The sequence below is a fragment of the Sturnira hondurensis genome, unplaced genomic scaffold, assembly GCF_014824575.4.
Source record: "Sturnira hondurensis isolate 20B ecotype Veracruz unplaced genomic scaffold, ASM1482457v3 Scaffold0005645, whole genome shotgun sequence".
Classification (NCBI taxonomy): Eukaryota; Metazoa; Chordata; class Mammalia; order Chiroptera; family Phyllostomidae; genus Sturnira; species Sturnira hondurensis.
Window position 1 is genome coordinate 31,176 of NW_028078276.1, and position 27,541 is coordinate 58,716.

General features: G+C 40.3%; 1 protein-coding gene across 1 annotated transcript; it reads left to right on the forward strand.

Moving 5' to 3' along the window:
* The first annotated feature begins 467 nt into the window (after nucleotides 1–467).
* Nucleotides 468–22,334, forward strand: LOC118988052 (serpin B9-like). The gene is given in 8 exon segments (XM_037047421.1): nucleotides 468–523; nucleotides 1,311–1,419; nucleotides 17,329–17,466; nucleotides 17,816–17,933; nucleotides 19,225–19,367; nucleotides 20,672–20,740; nucleotides 20,742–20,831; nucleotides 21,930–22,334. Coding segments are annotated over 8 exon segments (1,128 nt in total).
* The last annotated feature ends 5,207 nt before the right edge of the window (nucleotides 22,335–27,541 follow it).

Sequence of the window (27,541 nt, forward strand, 5' to 3'; positions counted from 1 at the left end):
AGTATTTTATTGCATAGTAGCCTAGCCAATACAATAACTCCAGCTTTATTAAATAAGGTTTAAAGAAATAAACACTTAATGCTAGACTTACAGCAACTTGCTAAAATTATAATAATTAATAATAAACTCTAATAATTTTTGACTTAGTCATAAAGCTTTTTTCAGGGACATCTTTTCTTCTTTCTTCCTGCTCTCCAGGGTGCATATGGATGAATGCTGCTGCTCCTTTCCTGGGAGCATGTGTCTTAGAGCAGCTGTGAGACATTCAGAGGCCTGACCCTGATCAATACCTGTGGTGCAAAGTGCCCACCTGAAGGCTGTAGACTCCAGCTTATTTGTAGAATATTGTTGATAAATTATATCAGACACACACCAAACGCTTAGAGGGGACTAGCAGCAATAGGGGGAGTTTATGTAATGATTCAGGTTCTGCAGTCAAATTGCCGGTTCCAGTCCTGACTTAATCAATGGTGACTGCCTGTTGGATTTGGAATACGCTCAGCCTACTCACCTCTAAGGCGAGGTAACTGCACTGACCCCAGTGTGTTGTTGTAAGGGCTACATGAGATAATGTGTGTGAATTGCTGTAAGCAGTGCCTGGCACAGAGAAGGGCTGGCCACTGTGGCACAAAGCTGGGTACAGGAGGCAGGTCCCGTAGCATGTCTGTGTGCCTGCTGTGGTAGTGTTGCTGAGGGCCACCAGTCATGAGCCCAGGAAGCCAGGATTGACTTCTCTGTGAGCAAATCATTGTATTAGGTTTTCATCAAAGCTGTAACAAATTACCACAAAGTCAGTGGCTGAAAACTATTGAAGTTTATTATCTTATAATTCTGGAGGTCAGAAGTACAGGAACAAGTAGGAGAGTTGGTTCTTTCTGGAGGCTCTGGGGCAAAATTCATTTCCTTGCCTTTATCTACTTAGATAGGCCATCTGAATTCCTCAGCTTGTGGCCCTCCATCACTCTGGCTTTTCTGCTGTCATCACATCTTTTTCTCTGATTCTGACCCTTGTGCTTCTATCTTATAAAAACCTTAGGATTACATTGAGCTCACCCAGAAAACCTAGAATAATCTCCCCAACTCAAAATCCTAAATTTGATCTCATTTGTAAAGTCTCTTTTGCCATGTCACTGTCTCAGGATCCCGGGATTAGGATGTGGACATCTTTGCAGGGCCATTACTCTGTTGACCACACCCAATGTCTACTGACGGGGGCATCAACAATTAGATGGCTAAAAGAGGCCTTGGTTGATGTGCTTCTGGGTTAAGCTTTAGATCCAGACTCTCCCTAATGACCCTTTATGCCACAGTCTTGCCTATATAGCAGGAAATGTGTTTTTCTTGGCCCTGAGCTCCTCCTCTGCCCTGGCCATGGTCTTCGTGGGAACAAAAGGGAACACCACTTCCCAGATGGCCCAGGTATGCATGGCTCTTACAGAGGAAGAACAGTGGCACGTTTTCTTCTCTTGTTTCACAGAGCTGATCTTTTCACACCTTCACATCAGCTGATGAAAGTCACTGTGGCCCCTAGGTGGCACAAGGGGCACTGTGCTGGTAGACACAGGTGGACATGGGTAGAGAGGTGACTTTGCAGACCGGGGACTTATGCCTTGTGTTTGGAGAAGAAATCAAATAATATGGTTATTTTCTCTATACAAAAGTATCAGTATATTATGGTAAAATTGTATCTTTGATAAGTAAGGTAAAGCTACAACACTATTTCACAAAATGCCGAAGGATTTCAATTCTTTTTCATTTTAAACTTTTACTAAAAATATATTTAGAACTGAAATGCAGCTCTTGAAATAAACTTCCTATTAAACGGGTCATTCTTAGTGTGCGAATATGCATAGTGAAAGAAAAATAGAACACCAGTGAGAACTATCCTCTGAAGTTATTTAGTGGGAATATATAATGAATGCTCTCAAATAGGTCATGTGTGACCTTGTGCATGAATAAGGTAGTAGGTAATACTTTAGGGAAGTGTTGCATTTTAGATTTCTTTGACAATCTGGCAAGGTTTCCTAAAATTTCCATATGCACAACATTTTGCAAGTCATATCAGGGAGTTCAGGGATGTTACATTGAAGTGCATCCATGGACCTCAGTTGGGATTCTCCTGGCTCTTCCTTCCAGCTCACAGGAAGTGAGAGGCGGTGGGCTGGGGTGGGAAGGAGATACAAGAACAACCTAATTGTCATTCTGACTTGACATTTAAGTCATTCTCTGTTCTGGAGAACTGTAAAACTGCAGGCACAGCACTTTTATTGTTATTTCGGTTCTTTCTTGTATTTCTTGGGATTATGTTAGATAAAATCCCAAAGAATAATTATCTTTTGTTGGCCTCCTATCATCATCTTTTCCTGGTATAAACATGTCTTCTACACTGGTTTTCATCTGGGGCAGTACCCCTCCAAAGACCTTTGTCAGCATCAGCAGATGTTTGTGGTTGCCCTGACTGAAGAAGTGCTACTGGCATCTGGTGTGGAAAAGCCAGGGATGCTGCTAATCGTCCTCTGATGCACCTGGCCCCAAGTGTCAGCAGTGACGCAGTTGAGAAACCCTGTGTTACAATTAAAGTCCTTTTTCATATAGAACCCATGTAACATTTAATACAGGCATTTGTTATTCTTTGTGGCAGTGGAAGGTGTCATTGGAGACTAGTAGTGTTTGCTGTTAACACGCAGGTTTTGTAATCACAGACGGGAATACTCACCAAGGTTTCCAGTCATTTCTCAAAGAAGTTAACAAATACAGCATGTAGCACGTTCTTAGAAGTGCTGACAAACTCATTGAGGAAAAAGTATTTATATTTCTTTTCAGGAAGTATTCTTCATATATTGATGAAAAAGGAAATAAAAAAGAAACTACAGAGAGCAGACAGGGAAGTATAACTTTACTGCCTTAAAATGGACTTAGAAATACACTTATGAAATTAATTTTTAATTTTAATATAACTTCTGAATTATGTGCTTTTTATTGTTTTTGACATATCTCTTCATGGTGTCAGTCTCAATGTGTACACCCATCACACCCTGACCTGCTTCTTTCCATTGACTCACTATCCTACCATGATGTAGAAGGCAGAAGTTCAGCCATTCTGGGTTCCTTCCAGTCTTACCTCTGGTTGTGAGATTGGTTTTCTCTTTAGGTCTCTTAACTTTTCTGTTTCTTCTGAATCATACTCTTATCATCTGGGTTCACTGTCTCACCATATTTTCTTCATTGTTATTTAAATTACTTTTTAACTGGTCTTTCCAAGTTCAGTCTGGTTTCCTCCTTTGTCTCAGAAATAGACACTACTGAAAGAGTAGTATTTCTAAATATAAATCAGTTTGGGGAAACTCAGGCTTTAAATTTGAATAGCTTTTACAAAGTGTTTATTCCAGAAAAACCCTTGCATAATGCACTAAGTGAAGTCCAAAAAAATTCTGTCATGTAGTGCTGAGGCCCACTTTGTGTGGTATCAGAGACTGTAGTCCTGCACAAGCTAGGCCTTGAAAGAGACCTGTAAAACTTGACCAGAAAACCAGGAATGTAGGAGGCAGGCAGGACCCAATGCTATCACTGAGGGTTCCTGTGGTAAATCAGGCCTAAAGAATATGTTGTATCCTTTAAGCTTGCTTTGCTTTGTTATCAAACAGATGTTTAAGTTCAAAGCATAAGGAGTGAACTACTTACCTCGTGAAACACACCTTAAGGACCATCTGGTGTCAGCATGTCTAACAGACACTGACCTGAGGCAGATCTCTGTGTTTCTTCAATTTTTATCTATAGATAATATCTCTTTTCTATAACTATATCCTTTGGACATTGATTGATGAGCTATATATATATATGCTGTATATCCCTGCACATACCAATCCCAATAAAAGCCATTTCAGAGAAGGGCTCAGGACATTCTTCGCTAGAGGGAATCACCACCTCCTCTCCCACCCAATGGATTGTGTCTGGGCCAACTCGTCTCATCTGTGACCAGGGGAACTCCATGGGATAGGGTTCCCCTTAGTGTAGCGTGCAGAGTAATGTTACTGTGAGAGGAATGGACGGATAAGTAATCCTGGCCATTTGACTGATTCTAAGGGCCGAATGCTGCTCAGTAAGCTCAATACATCATCATCATCACTACTCTCATTGCCACCCCATGGAGATGACTGCTCTGGGCTGAGCTCTCATTTAGGAATAATTCTAGGGCCTTTGGCTGGTTGGGTCTTTCCAGCTGGTAATTCCAGGAACTTTCTCATTAATTGGTGTTCATTTTGAACATTAGCCTGATTCTTCCAATATTGTAGAACATTGAAAACACAGGACCACCTGCCACTCTTCTTGGTTGCTAGTCTTTTCATTCCCTATACTTCTTTCTTCTAGAGAAGCTGAAGAAACAGGAGATGTGCAGAAAATGCGAAACAGTTGCCAACCACTTTATATGTACATTCAGGTAATCAGGGTAGCGGGTAGTTATAACTGGGTTTTAGTGTATTGGGTACAGGTCCTTCATGATTTGGCTTCAACTTACATGTCAAGGCTGTTCTCTGCCTCTATGTTCTCCCTAAATCCTCATTTCCTGTCCTGTGCATGCACACATGCACCTGCCACTTTTCAGACTGATCCTAGTCTATTCTGTGCTTCCTGTTCTCTTAAGTGATCAGCATGACCCAGGTCTAAAATGCTGTTTCCATCTTTGTCTAATTGGAGAACTATACTATTTTTTTGTAATCACATCCCACTGTGAAACCTCTCAATAATTCAACAAGTAAGTTTTATATACTGTGGTTGATGCCACTAGTACAAAAATTAATAGAGTTAGAGTGCACAGCCTTAACTGCCCCAGCCCCCTGTTCTAAGGCTGTGCACCTAGTTGAAGGGATAGGAGGCTCAGTACAAAGTCTGAGCAGATATTAAGTATCTGACAGGGATATTCTCTGAGTGTAGGGATGTGGCTGCCACCATCTCTTTTCTCATAAAACCTTGACAGTGTATTTGTATATTTTGGTCTATTTCATCAGACTGAGCAAATTCTGGTCAGATGTCCTAGCTTGGTGCCAGGCACAGCGTTAAGTTAGTTATTGAGTCTTAAAATGCAGCATGACCTGTATTAGCATTTATGGTAGAAATATTTCAAGAGAAAAAATTTTTTCAGATTGTGGAATCCTTTGAATTATAGGACCAAACTCAATATTTGCTTTAGGCGGACCTCTGTGAATTCTATCAGAACTCCGTCAGGCAGGCCTGAAGGAGCCATCCTCTGCTAAACGACCATGTCATAGAAATGACTGGTGGTGTGAGTGTGTGCCTCAGCAGACTTCACGTTAGAAAGGAAAGAAAGGCTGAGCTTGGCTGGGAGCTGTTTTTTCAGGGCCAGTGGTGTGAACTGGTTACCTGAGCTCTCTGTGTGTGTGTGCTTGCCAAGTTTTCAGGCCAAAACCACAATTCTGGATTTCCTTTTGTGCTCGTCAGATTAAGAAATGGTCATTTTTTAAAATACTTTTTTTATTTTTAATTATGATTAACATACAATTTCTGCTAGCCTCAGGTGTACAACCCAGCAATTTTATATTTACCAATATATAACTTATGAAGTGATCACTCCGATAAAACTAGTACCCATGTGAAACCAAATGTAGGTATTGCAAAAATATTGACCATGTTCCCAATGGTATAGTTTACATCCTGTAGAGAGTGGTGGGTAAAAGTAGGTTAATAGTTGATTGTATTGAAAATAACACAAAAATTAATAAATAATAATACAAGAATAAACTGTGTTTTATATACTCACAACTGTAAACCTACTTTACCTCACCTCTGTACTATATACTGTTCTGTAATTACCACTTTGTACTTCTTAATTTCTTCATCTTTTTCACCATCCCACTAAGCGCCCCTCATTCTGGCAACTATCAAAATGTTCTCTGTATCTACAAGTATGTTTCTATTCTCCTTGTTTATGTTGTTTTTTAGTTTCAACATATAAGCAAAATCATATGGCATTTGTTTTTTCTCTCTGATCTACTTCATTCAGTACACTACCATCTAGGTTCATCTGTGTTGTTTCAGATGGCAAGATTTCATTCTTTTTTATGGCTGAGTCATGGAATTGTAATTTTTTTAAATTTTATTTATTTATTTATCTTTAGGGGGGAAGGAGAGAAACATCAGGAGAGAAACATCAATGTATGGTTATGTATGGTTGCCTTTTGCGCATCCCCTGCTGGGAGTTGGCCTGCAGGGAACCAGCCTGCAACCCAGGCATGTGCCCTGACTGGGAATCGAACCGCGATTCTCTGGTTCGCAGGCCCGTGCTCAATCCACTGAGCTACACCAGCCAGGGCTTGTAATTTTTGAAAAATACTTAAACCTCCTTCCTCTGGACTTTGCTGACAAAAATACTTCCTCTTTGGAGACCTTTTTATCTTTTATCAGAAATGACCCTTAAATATCAACCATATACAGAAACATTTTTTCAGATATATGCTACTTAATAAAATAATATGGGAATGAGCCCTGGCTGGTGTGGCTCAGTGAACTAAGTGCCAGCCTGCAAACCAAAAGGTCACAGGTTCAGCTCCCAGACAGGACCATGTCTGGGTTGTAGGCCAGGTCCCCGGCTGGGGGTGCACAAGAGGCAACTGATAGATGTTTTCCCCCTCTCTTTCTCCCCTCCTTTCTCTTTAAAAATACATAAATAAAAATCTTTAAAAAATAAAATAACATGGGAAAGATAACTTATTTTAGAGTCTCTCCTCTTAGGCATGTGTATCTTTCATTAAGCATAGTGAGGGAAAAAGCATTACAACCATTTTCATAATGGGAAACCATTTTCTGTTTTTTCATTCTTGGTCAAATACATCTTTCACTCTTGGTGAAATTATCTGGATTGGAGGGAGGTTTCCTCTAAGCCTTGGAGTAAAGAGGCAGTCTGCACATTTGTGTTATTCTATCATACATAATCTTCATTTAGTCAGACACCTTCTTGTGTTGAGATGTCAATGTCAACTAGGCCTATTTGTGGCTTTAAAATTTATGGCTCTACCACTCAGGACACAAGTAAAAAGTGTTACCAGCTGTGAAGGCTAACTGTAAATACCTTTCCTCTTCCTTTTTAATGTGATTATGGTAGTGGTCCATAGCATGGATTTGGGCTCCCACAACCTAATAATAGAACATTGCTCAGATAGCACATTTCTCTATATGGTTGATATTTAAGTGTCCATAAAACTATGTTACATTTGATGCAAGCTTTCAAAATAACTTATCCTACACATCTTGTACAGCTCCTTTTTCCCAAAAGCCAAACATGTGAAATCAATAATATAACTGGGCAATAGAATAAAAGCATACATCCCTTTGTCCTATAATATTTTCTCTAAACAGAGCCTTCCCTCCAAAGACCCAAATATTACTTGATGTTCTTTTAAACTTAGAGCAATAATTATAAGGACCATGAGAGTGTTTCTCTATGCAACTTCTCAAAAGAATCCCCACCAGCATCACAAATTCTCCCAAAAGTGGTATTGAGAGTTTATACCTCCATTTTCAGACTCATTTTCTCTAATCTGGTAATATTTCATCTGTGGAAATAATAACATGTTGCACTGAACACTAGGGTGTACTAATGAAGATTTTATATTTATCAGTCTATAGAAATAAAACTCCCCTTATCTGTACCTTATGGGTTCTTCCATTTAGATATATTATGGTAAACTGAGGTCATTTTTCAGTGATCTAATTTTAATTTCCCAATCACTAAGAGCAAGAGACAGTTCATATGATAATTAAGTAAAGTAAGTTTAAAATAGGGTTCATTTGCTGCTACACACTCAGTACCTGTTTGTGGAGGACCTACACATGGTCACTCTGCTTCCCAGTGACAACACCTATCTGGCCACACTGAGTGAGCCCTGGACAGTGGGCCTGAGCTCAGTTCTTTAAACCCATCGACTGGGTAACATTTTGAGAAGTTTCCAACTTTGGGTTATTACAAATCATACTAAATGAACACTACTGGTTTTGTGTGTGTGTGTGTGTGTGTGTGTGTGTGTGGACATGTGTGCTTATTCCTATTGGGTATCCAAGCTTGTGATTGTTTGTAAGGACAAATTTTGATATCCCAAATTGTAAGGACATTATTCATTTTCTGAAGGAAAGGCATATTTGAAGGCTTAATATTTCCTGAATAAGAGTCCCAAACAATGCAATAGGTTTTGATCTAGGAAATGTTTCCCAAACATTAATGTGTATGATTGTTATGGGCTAAGTTGTGTTTCCCCAAAATTTGTATGTTGAAGTCCTAACTCCAGGAACTCAGTATTCCTGCACTTGACACAGGGTCTTTAAAGATGTTATGGAGTAAAAATGTTGTTAGGGTGAACCCTAACCCAATGAATGATGTTCTTATAAGAGAAGAAATTTGAACACGTATGGTGGTAGGACCATGGGAGGACTATGGGAAATGACACCCATCTAAAAGCCAAAGAAGAAACCAACATTGCTGACATCTTGATCTTGGATTTCTAGCCTCCAGAATTATGAGAAAATAAATTTATTGGTTAAACCACTTAATCTCTGCTTCCTTGTAATGGCAGTTTGAGCATTCAATACCAGAATTTCCTGGGATCTTTTTAAATGGAGACACTGTACAGTAGGTGTGGATGGGGCCCAAAAGTTTTTATTTCTAGCAAGACTCCACATAGTACAGATGCTGCTGCACTGTGGACCAGACTCTGAGTAGGAGGGATCTAACTACAGGTGAAGAATTCACCTTAGACAGGAGCGAGCTCTCTTCCCATAACACAAGAGTAGAGAGGAGCAAATAAACACCAAGGTGGGTAGAGTAGGATCAAGGTTGCTGGCAAATGGCTTTGCAAACCCAGAGGTGGTGGTGGTATGTATTTGGGGCCAAAAGAGGAAGCCCTGATTCTTACCATTTTCTGGTATGGTGATGTAGATACTCTCACCACAAGTGACTTTAGGTTACTGGGAATTCAACAAGTGCCTTGCAAAGTTTTGGCAATTGAAGAATGGACTCTCACTGCAGGTAGGAGCCTGCTCCAGCTCCCTGCACAGAATGCTGTGGTGGACCTGCCTGATTTCCTTCCTGTCTTCCCTCATGGGATCTGAAGGAGCTTTCCTCATGGAGTCATAAATGAGATCTGTTATAGCTACCTAAGAAGAAAATTAGGAGAACTGGGGATAGAGCAAATGTCCAAACAGCTGTCACGCACCTGGGCTCCAGGTGGTAAAGAGAAGATCAAGAGCAAATGGAAGCCCCCTCTCCCACCTGCCTTTCTTTCTTTCTTGTGGACACACTGAGAGAGTGCTGGCTCCTGGAGGACTAGAAGCTAAGTCCAGGGCAGGCAGCCAGCATGATGTGTGGGAGCAAATGGGGATTCCAAAGCAGAAACCCTGTGATTTTCATTTCTGTTCTCCCCTTTTCTATGCACACCATTCTTCTTGTGCAGATGATCCCTGATTCCCTCCTGTCCTGGCAGTCAGAGCTCTGAGCCATTATCTTTGTGTTTCCTTTGTCAGGCCATCTTCCGATGAGCAGTTATGTATGGGTATTGCACAAATATCCCAATTGGTTATGAGAATTTGTAAATTAAAAACATTTAAAATGAGTTTAGAGCAAATAGTTCTTCCATAAAATCCTGTTTGTCTTGGATGTTTCCTAGGTATATTCATCTTATGTCTAAAGGACAGAGAAAGCTAGACAAATTGGTGTGGTTTATAAGAGAAAAACAAATCTGTGGATTGTCTTGGACAAGAATTTACTACCTAGTTCACAGGTGACAAATTCAAGGCCTGCAGGACAAATCTGTCCCTCCACCTTGTTTTATTCAGCCTGACACCTTGTTTCTACCTGGCGGCAGTGCCAACCTTTCACTTAACTATTAAGGAGTAGTTGCATTTATACAGTCCTAAAAATTACATTCAGCCCTTAGAAGTAACTGTGAGGCTGATGTGGCCCCCGGTGAAAATGAGCTTGACACCCCTGACCTAGCTGATCAGGAGTGTGGGGATGGGAGGTAGGTAGTGAAGTAATAAATGCATAGGTGGGCATGTATGCTGAATTCCAATTGTAAAATTTGGCTCTGTTTTGCCAGGCAAAAAAAAAAAAAAAAAGACTTACATATGAGAAGTTTAGAGCCTGAAAAAATCCAGAAAGGCCAACTCAGTCAAGTTCAAGGTATTTCTCCCCAGATTAAAGCTGACTGAGAGCCATGGCTTAGAGTTGGTTCTCTGAAGTCTAGGAAAAACTAGTGCATTTAAGAGAGTAAAGGTGGCCTGGCTGTTGCAGCTCATTGAATTGAGTGTTTCTGCTCTCCCTGCATGCCCTGGGACAGCTCCTCTCCCAGGTTGTGCTCATCATTTTTTGGGTGTGCTTGGGGCATCTCAGGTACTTATGAACTAGCCCTCTGCTTTTCTGTCTTGGGGATCAATGCAAAGGTCTTCATTCCACCACTACCAGCCTCCTGAAGAAATGTCAGTGCCCAGGTCTTTTGGCTTACAAAGCCAGAGATCTCAACATGTTAATCCTGCAGCCACCCAGGGTCTGCACTATACCTTCTTCAGCTCCTATTTCCATTAGCCTGGGCCAGGGGTTTAGGAATGAGGTTTAGGACTGGGCTAGGGGTCAGAACTCTACAATCATACCTGCAGACCTCTCCATCCCATCTCCCTGTTCCCCTCCCCTCAAGCACACTGAATATCCTGCCTAGTTCTCCTAAAACCCTCACATGAACCCCTAAAAACTCAACAATTCCTGGTAACAGTGGTCCTCTAGTTTATCATACATGCTGATGTGTGGCTCAAGCACATTCCCTGCTTTGAGCTTCATACATTAATATCTGTTTCTGATAATGAAAAAAATGTGTTGTGGTAAAAATTTGAAAACTATAAAAAATACAAAGAAAGCTTAAGTTGACCACACTTCTACTACTCAGCTAAAACCACTAGTATCATGATACATATACCCTTCTCTATTCTATGTACACAAATACAAACTTATGAACATACTTTCATACAAGTTAATTACAGACTGTGGTAACCCCTTCCTCAAAATAATAATCTTTCCACCTCATCAATTTTTATATGCATACTATTCTATTGTATAATTGTCAATATTTTCTGTGATGTATTTACTTATAGACAATTTGGGTAATTAAAATTATCTCTATTATATTCTCTACTGTCATAATTGTCTTAAATATTTGCTCATGTTTTTGATATTGTGAGGAAATATTTCTAATCATAAATTTGTCATTCTTTGAGGGTTTTCCCAAATTGGTCTCCAAAACATGACGCTGATTCATGCTTCTACTTGTAGTACCATTTATACAACCAGCAACTGCTGCCCGACCTATTTTTATGACTTGGACAGAACAGTGCTTGCTCCTGACTCTTCTGCATTCACAGTTTGTCAGCCTGTCAGAGGAGCCATTCAGATTATGGCTCTTACTCAGATTTTCCAAGCCAGCCCAGGCGGTCTGTTAGACCATGTCGGAGGGCTTGTTTGAGTCTGCCATCTCACCGTTTGCTTTCTACTTTTACCTTTCGCTGTTTCTTTTCCTTCCTTCCTTCCTAAAAAATAATTGACTTTTTTTTGTTTTTCTGAATCTATTTTTTTGGCTTGGTAGCCATATCTCTTTGATGTGTTAAACTAGTGTTTAGAGTATACATCTTTAGATTACCACTTAGTTTCAAATGATGTCACATCATTTCACATGTAGTAAATGAACTCATTCTTTCCTTTCCCCTCTGCTGGCCTTCATGCTATTTTCATATGTGTTATGAAACTCACATATGTGTATATATTTTTATACAGTTATTTCTTAAATCTACTTAAAAAAAACAAGAAAATAGTCTTATGTATTTACCTGACAATTACTATTTCCACTGCTCTTCTTCCTTTGTGTAGATTCTTATTTCCTTATCATTTATTTGCAACTTATGAATAAAATTACCTTAACATATCTTGAAGTGCATTTCTGCAGGTGATAAAATATTTCAGTTTTTGTATGTCTGTAAAGTCTTTACTTCACCTTAATCATTCAAAGGTATTTCTGAAGGGCATAGAACTGTAGGTCAGTGGTTTCTACTTTTGTTGCAATATTTTAAAGATGTTTTCCACTGTACTCTTGCTTATAGTGCTTCCAAAGAGAAGTCTGACATCATCTTTACATTTATTTTGCTGTACCCAACATTTTTCTCTGATCAGTTTTAACATTTTCTCTTTATCATTGGTTTATAGTAATTTAATTATGATGATGATGAGGTAAAATAGAACTCAATATGTTAAAGGTCAACAATAAAGAGGAAAATATTTATATAAAATATTTATTTAACTATATATATATACACACATATATAAACAAAAAACCCAGAAGTTATTTATAAAAATTATGTATTTATTCTTACATATTTAAACTTCAGTCACCTTCACAGTACTCTCTCCATTTGATGCAGTACACCTATCAAGACTTTTCTCCACTGCTTAGAACAGTTTTTGAACTTGTGGATTTTGAGGCCTTTTGGTGCTTCTGCTGTTTTTTTGTTTCACCTCTTCCACATCAGCAAAACATCTCCCTTGGGGACATTTTTCAGCCAAGGAAACAAAAGAAAGCCACTCAGGGTGAGATCCGGTGAATAAGGAGTGTGGGGCACAGGGATCATGACATTTTGGATGCCATTTTTGATCAAAAACTGCTGAACACTCAATGTGGTGTTGGCAAGTGCACTTGTAAATCACCCATCATGAAATGGGCAAACATGTTGAAAGAGCCTTCCAAAAAAATGTTTGTTGAAGCTGATTGCAGCCTCTCACAACAACACCAGCTAGTACACTGAGACAGATGGGTTTCTAGAACACTCACCTAGCAGGGCCTGCTACTAGTACTAGAACCTTGTACTGCAAGGGGCCTGCCCTCTAGAAGATAATTTTGTTTCCTGGGGGGGATAGATAGATATAGATATAGATATAGGTATAGATATAGGTATAGATATACATACACATACACATACACATATACATACACATATACATAGATATAGATATCTTTCTGTACCTGAGAAAGAAGAGTTTCTGCTGGCTAACTGGGCTCAAATTAAACAAAATGAAAACCAAAACACAAACAACACAAACCTCAGGTGAACTGTCCTTGAGGAAGAAGACTGCACTGAAGTGACTGCCTGCACTTATGTTCCTGCAATTTGAGCCAGCCCTTATAAAGGAGTTCTTGGAACTGCACTTCAGCCATAAGACTGAGACTTTCCCTGTCCAGTCAGAGCTGCACCAACCAATCAGACCAGCTCCACTCTAACCATTCAGGACAGTGCCTTCTGCACCATTCAAGCTGTGTAGATTTGATTCCTCATTTGCATGAGGATGGAGGAATCAGACACCAGGGGTGGGAACTTCTCTGTATGTAAGTCATGAGTGTGCACTTCCAGTTTCCACCAGTGACTAGACTGGTGTCCCTGGCTGGAGCTGAAAAACAAAAGATGAAACACCCTAAGACATTCACCAGATCTGTGAGAAACTCAATGTGAGGTGACTCTCAAACCCTGAGGTCTAGTAGAAACTTTCCAGAAGATACATAAGTTCAAACCCACAAAGAGTGCTGAACTATTTGAAGAAAAATAAGTTAGGGGGTTTCCAATAAGGAAGCAAAGGCAGCGGCAGCAGGGGAGCCAATTAGAATTAGACAAAATTGTGCCAGGTTGTAACCCCAGAGTTTTCAGCCAGTGGAGAAATGGGGAGGGACCAATTGCATTAGGGATAAAACTATCTGCTTTGCACCACCTGGGTGTGCCTGCTAATAGTTGGAAGCCCGTTCTTGCAAGATTGTAAATAAGTGCCTCATTTTTTGATGTACTCCAAGCCTTTGAGTCCTTTGTTTGCAGACGGGGTAAGCACATTTCTTACAGACCAGAGTGAAGCAGACCCACAGACAAGTGATCTAGACACAGCGGGTGTAGCAGACCAGAGCAGAAAAAGGCTAGCTAGGCAGAGAAGGGCTTCCTGCCAGGGCCTCCTTGGCCCAAGCCTTCCTTATATGTTTGCTGTTCTCACTGCCTTGCTGTGTCACAAAGGGTGTATTTGCAATGCATAAAGTTTTCTTCGCTGAACCTCTAATTGAAATTTTCTGTTGGTGTTAAATCAGCTCTAATGTCCATTGATTGATATACTCAATATTATCATGACTATTACTTAGCCATAAAAAGTAAGCAAATACAGATAAATGTTACCTTGAACTACCAAGGAAAACCTTGAAAATGTGCTAAGTGAAAGAAAGCAGCCACAAAATACTATCACATATGGTATCATTTCATCCACATGAAATGCCCATAAGTGGGCAAACCCAAAGAAACAGAAAATGGATTAGTGGTTGGATTAGGAGTTGGAGGGAGGAAGAAATTGAGAATAATTGCTAAAGGGTATTGTTACAGAAACAAACGTCCTCCCCTGGGGCCTTTTTTTTTTTTTTTTACTATGGTTCATCTTTGCCTCCTGCCATTGTGTTAGCTCTCAATGCCAGAGTCTGGTCAAAAGGAAAGGAACTATTTATTCCAAAGTTATACAAATTTAGAATGATGACAGAATGTCTCCGTTAAATCCCACCCCCTTTAGAAATGGAGATACTCCCTGTTACAAGATTGTTCTGCATCAACCAGCCAGAAGCCCACCTGCCTGTGAACCTCATGTCCTGCGCCAGGATGACTTCTGTGTGTTTCTGTCACACGGAGGGCACACAGTAGAGCTGCTTACACATGAGCTCAGCCCAAGTGCAGGTAGTAGAAATGGCTCGGATACTAGGAGTTAGGACACCTGGCTTCTGTGTGTGGGTTCAGGACTCCTAATGAGTCGTGGGACCTCAAAGTGAATGCCTTATTCCATCTGACTCACATCTATGTAAGACAAGAGTGGAATAAAGATCCACAGGACCTATTACCCTACACAGACGGCTGTCACTCCACCTTTGTTGCTTCCCGGAAGTAGAGAAGCCCAGGCTCCCAAGTTCTCTGGCACTTCCCCCCAGTCCCTTGCCCAATTTCTTCACTTTGGCAGCCAGCAGGGAGGTTGCTTCAGAGGCACCTGGGGTTCTAGGCTCACTTACACAACTCTTCAAAGCAAAGTTTGAAAGCCATCAGTTTGAAAACGCTTCCCTTTTAGACCACCATTTTGCAGTCACTTCTGGCAAGGGCAAGAAGTGAGGGCCTCTAGCCCATCCAAGTGTGGCCAGACCCAGCAGGGATCCCACAGGTGATACTAGGCCAGGAAGGTGCATCCATGACTTCATCCCTGGGGGCAGTGGATTGCATTTCCCCTGCCTGGAGCCAGCCAGTGCCCCACCCATGGCCCTGGTCCCCGCCCCACCAGGTTCTGCCCGGTCCCCTGATAAAGGGCGGGTGTGTGGACCTTCCCGTAAGGCCTGTTGTGGGAGACTGAGCCCTGGAAAGGGACGCTGGTGTCCAGGCGGCCAAGTCAGTGCATTTGGACATGGGGTCCATGTTCTGAGAGCTGAGACAGGACGAGTGAGGCTGCATTGAAGGTGGTAGGTGGGGGCATTGCAGGGTACTGCAGGGTTTGGGGAGAGCAATCCCCAGAATACCATCTAGAAACCCAGGCAAGGCCCAGAGAACTATTGGTGTGCAAAGTGAACCCTAGACGGCGGGGCCTTCTTGTTTGCAGAATCCAAACTTGTTGGGTGGACAGGTCAATGGCACGGTTGGGCTTTGACTGTGACTGGCCTCAGGACCTGTGCCTCCTGGTTCCCCAGCAAGCCTTAGATGCTGCCTCTTCCTGAGGGTCTTTTGTCTGCTCTTCCCATGCCTCTTCCCTGCGCAGTGGCCCTTCCCCTTATCCAATGGTCCCAGGGTGGTCATACTATACCTCCCCAAAGAACAGAATTAACATCTGGAGCGTTGACCCCTTGTAGTACAGGCTTCACCATCTAGGTGAATGTTCTAGGTGCTGGTCTGTATCAGTGTACTAGCTGGTCTTGTTGTGAGAGGCTGCCTTTGGCTTTAGTGAATTTTGATTGAAGACTCAACAGCTTTGCCCTTCACCATGGTGGTGTATAAATGTACCCACCCACACAGCACTGTGTTCAGCAGTTTTTGGCCAAAGATGCCATGACCCCTGCACTCCACCCTCCTTGTTCACCCAATCTTACCCTGAGTGACTTTTTTTTTTTTGTATCCCAGGATTCAAAATGTGTTCAAAGGGAAACATTTTGCTAATGTGGAAGAGAGGTAAAACAAAAAATGGTAGAAGAAAAATCCACAGGTTCAAAAACAGTTTTGAGTGGTGGAAAAACATCTTGGTAGGTGTATTGCATTAAATGGAATGAATGTACTTTGAAGGAGACTGAAGTTTAAAGGACCGCCTTTTTGTATTTTAGGTTCTTCTGCTGTGTCATCACCCAGCTTTATCCCTCATGAAAAGATGCCAAGGGCCAGGTTGAGGGGTCTACTCTCCTGAGATTTTTGGGAAAAGCATCTCTAATTAATAACCTGAATATAAATATTAAACTTTGTCCTAGCACTTTGCTTTTGTTTAGAACATGATACTGGAATTATTTAAAATCTAAGTTGCTAAAACCTAACCTCATTCTTGGAATAAAAGACTTTGTAACCATAATTGTCGTATTTCAAGTCATTGACGTACCACCTTGCCTTTTAGCTTAGAAAAAACATAAACAGAAATATGCAAGAGAGGGTAAAAGGCATGTACCCATTACATGTCGACTTTGTATGTGCTAGAAAGATGGGTTTTACAAATATCCAGTAAACATCTGCAAATGATGACAGTCCCCTTTCTGTTTGTTCCCAAGAAGTTTTATAGAGAGGGCAGGAGACATGACTGGGGATCAATCCTGCAACCTAGACATGTGCCCTGACTGGCATCAAACCTGCAACCTTTTGGTTTAGATGATGATGCTCCAACCCACTGAGCTAGCTACCTGGGTAGGGCAGGATGCAAGATTTTTGTTTAAAAAAAAAAACCTTTCTGAAACCCCTTTCATCTTTTTCATTTCTTTCATTTCTTTTTTCTATTGCTCGTGTTCCAACAAAACAGTTCAGTTCAGGCAGAAAAGTCAGCACTTTCACTCCCGTTATTTCTGTGTTCTCTCTTCTTCCCTTCTCCTCTCCCTCTCTTTCTCTCTTTTTTCCTCTGTATCTTCCCTCCACCCCATCACTGTGTTGTTTCTCTAGTATGTATTAAATATGCAATTAAAATAAAAGAAATGCCTTTAAAGGAAAGTGTTGTGGAGGATTTTGAGACCAAAGAACAATACTGATAATTTTAAGTTATTTAGTCAATAGGTGTTTTCTTTAAACACAGAGAAGGACATTCATGTGGTTTTCCAGTCCCTTTTTGCTGAAGGGAACAAACCTGGTAGTCAGGACTTGCTCAGATCAGCCAACAGGCTCTTTGCAGAAAAGACTCGTGAATTCCTTCCAGTAAGTTGAATTAAAACAATAAAAGTTGTATCCAAAATGTAGAGATTCTAAAGAACTAAAACTTATGGTAACCATTGTTTTTAAAAATCATCATTCTATAACTATACCTTGAATTATTTAAAATTTGACTACTTCTAAAATTCACTTATCCTTTTTCTGGTTATTCATGGATTACTACTTACCTATTAATAAATTCTGATATTTTAATATTTAGTAGAGTAAGTTGTAGTCACTTTTAAGAGATATGTGTTGTTTTTCATAAAAATGAATATAATATTCAGAACTTTTTGGAGACTTGCTGCTATTTTGTTTAGGAATATAGCCTCATAGCATACTTGTCTCTCCAAAGACCTTTAAGGAACTCTGTCGCCAGTTCTGTCAGGCTGAGCTGGAGCAGCTTTCCTTTGCCAAAGCTGCAGAGAAGTCCAGGAAACATATCAGTACTTGGGACTCACAAATGACTGGAGGTCAGCATTCCATGTGCCACCTCATTTGTCCCTCCTCCCCCTTTCCCTTCTCCTTTTCTTTCTCCTCTTCCTTGACTTCTTCTTTCTCCTCCACCTCCTTCCCTCTCCCCTCTTCCCATGTCTGCTCTTCTCTCTCCTCCTCTTCTATCTTCTTCCTCTCTGATTTTCCTAATGTTTCAGATGGTCAGAGTAATGTTTATAGGCTGGACCTCATTGCATATTTGAAATTTAATCTACCCAAAATGTTCCATCAGATGCTCAGATTTTCAACAACAGAGACTTAATTTTGTCCATTCTCCCAGGACTTTATTTGATTGATAAAAATATCTGAAGAAATCCACAGACCCAATTTTACATTTAATAACATACTAAAACATACTTTTACTTGGCCTATAACCTTCTCATGCTGGGTGACTGCATCATCTCTGTAGGAACGAGACTGATGGTCAAATCTTCCTTGAGCCTCCTCTTTCCAGATTCTATGTAGCCCTCCATTACCACTGCCTTCATTCTACACATTCATCTTACTCATTCTATTGCTTCTACCATGTCTTCCACTTCCCTCCCTTAATTAGACTTGATAAGCCTAGACATACATGATAGGCCAAGTGCAAGCCCTGTGTCAGGACTGATCACTTCTGTAGACTGAAATCACACTTTGCTTAGAGTTGAACCTTATTTCTTTGTATTTCAGAGAGTACAACTTGGTATCAAATGGAAGAAGGGAGTATCCTATTTTTTTGCCCACCTTAACTTTTCCAGGAGTGTTTCATGTTTTGTTTAAAGGATCAAATAGTGAACTCTATTCTAGAGGCTTCCAGAAGCTTTGCAATGCACCCACACTGCCCATTGGCAGCCATTTCCCATTCAAGCCATTCATTCTGGCTGCCTCTGCTGTGCCCACATGTATCTGGAATTGCAGCGCTGGACCCCTTCTTGGAGCATTAGATAAAACCCTTTATTTAGCCAAGTGATACAGCCAAGGCCTCTCTAGCCCATCTCTCAGTTCTTACTTGCCTTGTTCTCCCACCTGGTGCGGTGTTTTCTCCTGGGTGATGCAGAAGTGTTTCACTGTCATCAACTTCGTTCATGTTCTGAAATACTGGTGATCACCAATGCTACCCGTATGTGCCATTTATTTGCGTACATAACAATCCAAACTGTGCAGGTGTGACAAAAGAATGTTTAGCTCTTGACTAATAATCAAGGACCTGTCAATAAACCATATCACGGTTTACTCATTGTGTTTTTATAACAATCAACTGAATGAATTCTCTACTTTTCTGGAAAGGTAAAATTCGGAACTTGTTGCCAGAAACCACTGTTGATGAACAGACAAGGCTGGTTGTTGTAAATGCTGTCTGCTTCAAAGGAAGATGGAGTGGACCCTTGGAGAAAACATGCACAAAGGAAATGCCCTTTAAAATAAGCTGGGTGGGGAAGCTCTTTAAAATCCTGCCAGTTTGATGAAAAAAATGAATGGAAAAATTAAACTTTGTGAAAGAATAAAATGATTAGTTAAAAATAATTTGAAACAACACATTTTGGAATGAAATTATACACTCAGTAGAAAAGAACTAAAAAAAGAAAAAAATTTTTTTGTATTTTATTACCCCTTTTACTGCCTCTTAGTTCCTCCTACACCCATTATTGCCACCTATTTCAGGAAACTTAAGGTATTTCTTTCAGTTCAAGTTGTTTAGATAAGAAGCAAAAGATGGGTGTTGAGGGAGTGTGAGACTTACCTGTGTGCATTGTGGGGGGAGAGAGAGCAAATGTAAAACTATTATTTTAATCAGGTATTTTAAAACAAAATAAGTGTAGACATGAATTGCTGACAATTTATCCTTATTAAGAAAGTATTTGTAAGTTGTGAATATTAAAACAACTAAGACCTTAGTCTTGACATTGAGGTATATCTTCAGTGGAGGCAGACATTAAAATAGTTTGCCAAATTTTTCAGCTTTTAAAAAAAATACCATTCCAAATAATTGGAAATGTATACAGGTAATGCCTTCTTGTTTTTTTTTTTTTTTTAAATAAGGTGTACTTTAATCAGTTCTCTTGTTGCAAAGCAGGGAGGAGAGAAGTTTTATACCATTGATTTTAGAAACAATTTTAACTTTTACAATGGAATAACTGTAACAACTTTAAAAATCAACTTAATAAGTATAATACTTAACTTCTTCAGGCAAATACTTTAACAATTTAAAAGTATTTCCCTATATTACAGTATCAAAATTGGGAACATTGAGTTGAAGTGCATGGAGATACGTCTGGTTCTTGGTTTTGTACTTGCTGAGAGGCAGCCTTCTGCGAGGGTATATCCATGCCCAGTGTCAGTCACACTGCTGTGAAGCTACACATTTCATCCCACTTTCTCATAAAACCTTTTGTAATAGAGAGAAATTTGTGATTCCTTTGTTCTCTTAAATATTTTTGCAGAGCATATTTCACATGGAGAATATCATACTAGTTCTTCTGGTAAATGCAGAGTATCACATTTTTGTTGCTGAACAAAACATCTTCTGGTGCTAGCCACACCTGCCCACAACAGATGCCTTGTCATGGTGGCGGGAGGAGTGGGGAGCCATTTCATAAGTGCTTATTAGAGCACAAATATTGTTTTCACCACAGCTACTAGAAACACTCTTGGAGTCAACTGCATTTTCTCTTGAGACTTTGCACCTTTCAACAATCTGCTTTTCATTCCATGCCTATGTGTTTATCCCCATCAGAAGGACCAAAGGACAGTGCAGACGATGTTCCAGGAGGCCATGTTTAAACTTGCCTCTATAGAAGAGATAGATGAAGGCCCAGGTGCTGGAGCTCCCCTGTGAGGGTGAGGAGCTAAGCATGCTCATCCTGCTGCCTGACCACAATGTGGATCTAAGCTTGGTGATATGAACCCAGTGACTGACACCTATCATCTCTCCTCATAGGATAGAATTTTCCCCTGTCTTGTTTGCTTCTTATGTTGGTAGTGTGGGTAACCAGGCAATGGTATTCAGCACGTGGACTTTGGAATCAAACTGTTACTCCAGACCTACTTCTCTATTACTACCTATGTGGCCTCACCAAATTGCTTAACTCACCTCAGCTTCTGTTTTCTCATCTCTAACTGGGGGTAATATTATCTTTCTGATAAAGTTTTTGTGAGAATAACATTGGGGGTGATTGAGGAAAGAAGCTCAGAGTGTTTTCTGGTACATATGAGCCCTCTGTAAATGAGACCTTTATTATTGTCATAATCATTGTTATTAGCATTATATTTTGAAAAATAATATCTGTTGTCTCTACCTGGAACCTGAAACAGTAGATGAGAAATACCTTAACACACTGACCTAACAAGGGGTAGGTGAGGAGGGTAAGAAGCAGTACTCAGGGAACAGAAGGAAACAGCCCCAAAAGGCAGTTGCCACCCGCCTTGCCTTTTTGAGCACGGGTCCTTAGGGTGAGAGAATCAACCATTGCCCACGTCCTAAGTGGCCTGTGTGAAAGATGTGCATCCCTCCACTTGCCCTACATCCATCTCCCTGTGAAGTGTCTACTCCAGAAAGCATGTGGGGTTGCCCCTGCTGGGCAGATTCTCCTTCTGGAGGGCTACACTGGGGGCCCTTTCAAGTCTTTTTCCTAACTAGCAATGTCTTGTTTTAAAAAATTAGCATGGTTAAAAGAAAAAATAGCACTGTCAGTTGGGCATTACCAATTGTCAGGATAGAGAACTAGAGAACAGGCTCTCAGAAGTCAGGGGTGAGGGGAGGAGCAGCCAGGTCTTTGTGCCTCTCCGGGGTTTGAGGGCTCCCCTGCTTGTCAAGGAAGGCTTCTGTGTAATAGCATGAGTGCAAGATCTTACGAATCTGGCAGATAAAGGTGCCTCTGGTCTGGTGCGACAATCAACACCCATCTCCAAGAGCAGAAAGGATACTTGAGTGTGTCTGTGTGCATATTTGTATGTATTGATGTATGAATCCTAATGACTACTTGGTTTTTCATGTGGAAAAAGAGCTCACATTTGAAAGATTCATATCCTGGACCAACCTGCATCATATGATGTGTACTGAAGTTGAAATTTTTCTTCCAAGATTTAAACTGGAAGGGCATTATAACATGGAATCTGTGCTTCAACATTTGGGAATAGTTGATGCCTTTCAAGTGGGCAAGGCTAACTTTTCGGCAATGTCTGCTGAGGAAGCCCTGTGTCTCTCCAAGTTTGTGCACAAGGCTTTTATGGAGGTGAATGAGGACGTCACTGAGGCTGCAGCTACCTCACACACGGAGGCTTTTGACCATTGCCTGGAAAATGCACCAAGGTTCTGTGCACATCATCCCTTCCTTTTCTTCATCGGGCACAACAAAGCCAACTGCATTCTGTTCTGTGGCAAGTTTTCCTCTCTATAAGGGGATTCATTTACTGTGCCTGTGAGTGTTTCCCTTTTTCTCTGCCCCTAAATCTCTCTCTCTAGGTTAATGAAAGCCAGAGGTCAGAGGTGAGGCCAGGTTCCTCACGAGGCTGAATGACTGACCTTGCTTCTGCACACTCGGCGGTGCCCATACTGACCATTTATGCCGCTTAATCAAGATCAAGGGGCAATGCTAAAACAGGGCCATAAAGAGAGACTCAGAAGGTTACTTCATATTACTCAAGGGAAGAATCCAGCAAGAACACATTAACATTGTAAATATATATGCACCCAACTCAGGAGCACCCAAATATATAAAGAAAATCCTAGAGGACCTCAAGAAAGATATTGACAGCAACACAATTATAGTAGGAGATTTTAACACCCCACTGTCAGAAATGGACAGATCTTCCAAACAAAATATCAACAAAGATATTGCAGCATTAAATGACACTCTAGATGAAATGGACCTAATTGATATATATAGAGCCCTTCATCCCAAAGAAGCAAAATACACATTCTTTTTAAATGCACACAGAACATTTTCCAAGAAAGACCACATGATAGGACACAAAACAAGACTCAACAAATTTAGGAAAATAGAAATTATACAAAGCATTTTCTCTGATCACAAGGGACTGAAATTGGAAACCAACCCCACAGGAAAAAAACACCCAAAATCATGGAGACTGGATGGTATGCTATTAAACAACGAATGGGTCAAGATAGAAATCAGGGAAGAAATAAAAAAGTTTCTGGAAACAAATGAAAATGAACTCACAACAACCCAAAACCTATGGGACACAGTGAAGGCAGTCCTGAGAGGGAAGTTCATAGCAATATAGGCTTACCTAAAGAAGATAGAAACATTTCAAACAAACAACCTAACCTGATGCCTCCAAGAACTCGAGGAACAATAACAAAGACAGCCCAGAGCAAGTAGAAGGAAAGAAGTAACTAAAATCAGAGCAGAATTAAATGACATAGAGACCAAAAGAACAATTCTAAGGATCAATGAATCCAGGAGTTGGTTTTTTGAAAAGATAAACAAAATAGATAAACTTTTAAGTAGGCTCATCAAGAAAAAAAAGAGAGAGGGCCCAAATAAACACAATCAGAAATGAAAGAGGAGAGATTACAACTGATACCACAGAAATAGAAGGGATTGTAAGGAATTATTATGCAGAACTGTATGCCAAGAAATTTGAAAACCTAGGTGAAATGGACAAATTTCTAGAAAAATATAATCTTCCAAAACTCAATGAAAAAGAAGCAGAAAACCTGAACAGGCCAATAACAGCAGACAAAATTGAAGAAATTATAAAAAACTCCCATCACACAAAAGCCCTGGTCCAGATGGTTTCACAGGAGAATTCTACAAGGCTTTTAAGGAAGAACTAACCCCAATTCTTCACAGACTATTCCAAAAAATCCAATAGGAGGGAAAACTCCCCAACTCTTTTTATGAAGCCAGCATCATCCTAATTCCAAAACCAGACAGAGATACAACAAAGAAAGAAACCTTCAGACCAATATCGCTGATGAACATAGACGCTAAAATCCTCAATAAAATATTGGCAAATCGCATCCAACAATACATTAAAAAGATCATATACCACGACCAAGTGGCATTCATCCCAGGGATGCAAGGATGATTCAATATTTGTAAATCAGTAAATGTAATACACCACATAAACAAAAGCAAACACAAAAAACCACATGATCATATCAATAGATGCAGAAAAAGCTTTTGATAAGGTACAACACCCATTTATGATAAAGGTACTCAGCAAAGTGGGAATAGAGGGAGCATTCCTCAATATAATAAAGGCCATATATGAAAGACCTACAGCCAACATCATACTCAATGGACAAAAACTAAAAGCTTTTCCACTAAGATCAGGAACAAGACAAGATTGTCCACTTTCACCACTTCTATTCAATATAGTATTGGAAGTTCTAGCCACAGCAATCAGACAAGAAAAGGAAATAAAAGGCATCCAAATTGGAAAGGAGGAAACAAAACTGGCATTGTTTATAGATGACATGATAGCGTACATGGAAAATCCTATAGCCTCTACCCCATAACTGCTTGAACTAATAAATGAATTGGGCAAAACAGCGGGTTACAAAGTCAATATCCAGAAATCAAAGGCATTTTTGTATACCAACAATGAATCAGCAGAAGCAGAAATCAAGAAAAAAATCCCATTCGATATAGCAAAAACAAAAATAAAATATCTGGGAATAAGCCTAACCAAGGCAGAAAGGTTAAAGACCTGTATGCAGAAAACTACACAACACTGAAGACAGAAATCAAGGAAGACACAAACAAATGGAAGCATATACCGTGTTCATGGATTGGAAGAATTAACATCATCAAAATGTCCATACTACCCAAAGCAATTTAAAAAATTCAATGCAATACCTATTAAAGTGCCAATGGCATATTTCACAGACATAGAACAAACACTTCAAAAATTTATATGGAACTACAAAAGACCCCGAATAGCAGCTGAAATTTTGAGAAAGAAGAACAAAGTAGGAGGGATCACAATGCCTGATATCAAACTGTATTACAAGGCTACTGTAATCAAAACAGCCTGGTACTGGCACAAAAACAGGCACATAGACCAATGGAATACAACAGAGAGCCCAGAAATAAACCCAAGTCTCTACAGTCAATTACTATTTGACAAAGGGGGCAGTAACATAAAATGGAGTAAAGATAGCCTTTTCAACAAATGGTGTTGGGAGAACTGGACAGCTACATGCAAAAAAATGAAACTCGAGCACCAACTTACACCATACACCAAAATAAATTCAAGGTGCATTAAAGCCCTAGAGGAGAGCATTGGCAAGAAAATCTCAGATATTCCACGCAGCAAGATTTTTACTGATACGTCCCCTAGAACAAGGGAGATAATGGAAAGAATAAACGAATGGGATCTCATCAAAATTAAAAGCTTCTGCATGGCCAAGGAAAAGAGTGTCAAGATAAAAAGAGAGGCAAGTTTGGGAAAACATATTTGCCAATGATACCTCAGACAAAGGTTTAATCTCCAAAATATACAAAGAACTCACACGACTCCACTCAAAGAAGATGAGCACCCCAATTAAAAAATGGGGAAAGGACTTGAACAGACACTTCTGCAAGGAGGACATACAGAGGATCCAGAGACACATGAAAAGATGCTTGATATCACTAGCTATCAGAGAGATGCAAATCAAAACCACAATGAGATACCACTTAACACCAGTCAGAATGGCTACCATAAACAAAGAAACAAACAACAAGTGTTGGAGAGGTTGTGGGGAAAAGGGGACTCTAGTTCACTGTTGGTGGGATTGCAGACTGGTATTACCACTATGGAAAGCAGTATGGAATTTTCTAAGAAAACTAAAAATGGATGTGCCTTTTGACCCAGCATTTCCACTATTAGGAGTATATCCTAAGAACCCTGAAGCACCAATCCAAACGAACCTATGCACCTCGATGTTCATAGCAGCACAATTTACAATAGCCAAGAGTTGGAAGCAACCTAAATGCCCATCAGTCGATGACTGGATCGAAAAACTATGGTACATTTACACAATGGAATTCTATGCTGCAGAAAGGAAGAAGGAGCTCCTATCCTTTGCAACATCAGGGATGGAACAGGAAAGCATTACGCTCAGCAAAATAAGCCAGGCAGTGAAAGACAAATACCATATGTTCTCACCTTTAACAGGAATCTAAACAACAAAGCAAACGAGCAAGCAAAATGTAACCAAAGACACTGAAATACAGAACATGCTGACAGGGTCCAGAGGGGAGAGGGGAGAGAATCACAGGGGAAAAGGGGAAGGACTCACATGAACAAGTATAAAGGACAGGTGGACAATAACTATGGGTGGGGGGTGGAGATGGGAGGGAGGTGGAGAGCACTGGGGGGAGGCAGGGCTGGGAATACAAGAAAGAAAACTGTACTTGAACAAGAATTAAATAAAAAAAAAAGATTTTTCTCCAAGCCTCACAGGAGAGTTTGTTGGAGATACCTACAGGGTCCTAGAACATACACAAACCCACCAACCTAGTAATTAGCACCAGGAGTGCCCAATTCACTTGTGGGAAGCAGAGGAAATGATTGAGATCTGGCAGAGAGCAGAGCTAGCACCATTGTTCCCTCTCTGACCTCTGCCCCACATACACTGTCACAGCCCAGTGACCTGGGTTGCTTCACCTGGTGAACACCTAAGGCTCTGCCCCTTATATGTTACAGGCACTCCAAGGCAAAAAAAAAAAAATGGCCCAAATGAAAGAACAGATCAAATCTCCAGAAAAAATACAACTAAGCAATGAAGGCATAGCCAACCTATCAGATGTACAGTTCAAAACACTGTTAATCAGGATGCTCACAGAATTGGTTGAATTTGGTCACAAATTGTATGAAAAAATGAAGGCTATGCTAAGTGAAATAAAGGAAAATGTACAGGGAACCAATAGTAATGGGAAGGAAACTGGGACTCTAATCAATGGTGTGAACCAGAACAAAGAAAGAAACATCCAACCAGAAAAGAATGAAGAAAACAAGAATTCAAAAAAATGAGGAGAGGCTTAGGAACCTCCAGGACATCTTTACATGTTCCAACATCCAAATTATAGGGGTGCTGAAAGAAAAAGAGGAAGAGCAACAATTGGAAAAGTTTATTTTAACAAATAATAAAGGAGAACTTCCCCAGTCTGGCAAAGGAAATAGACTTCCAGGAAATCCAGGAAGCTCAGAGAGTCCCAAAGAAGTTGGACCCAAGAAGGAACACACCAAGGCACATCATAATTACATTAGCCAAGATTAAAATGAAGGAGAGAATCCTAGAAGCAGCAAGAGATAAGTGGACAGTCACCTACAAAGGAGGTCCCATCAGAATGTCAGCAGATTTCTCAAAAGAGACTTTACAGGCAAGAAGGGGCTGGAAAGAAGTATTCCAAGTCATGAAATCCAAAGACCTACAGCCAAGATTGCTCTATCTAGCAAAGTTTTCATTTAGAATGGAAGGACTGTTAAAGTGCTTCTCAGATAAGATCAAATTCAAGGAGTTCATCATCACCAAGCCCTTATTATATGAAACGTTAAAGGGATTTATCTCAGAAAATGAGGATAAAAAATATGAACAGTAAAAAGACAGCAAACTCAGTTGTGAACAACCACAAGTAAAAGAAAAAAG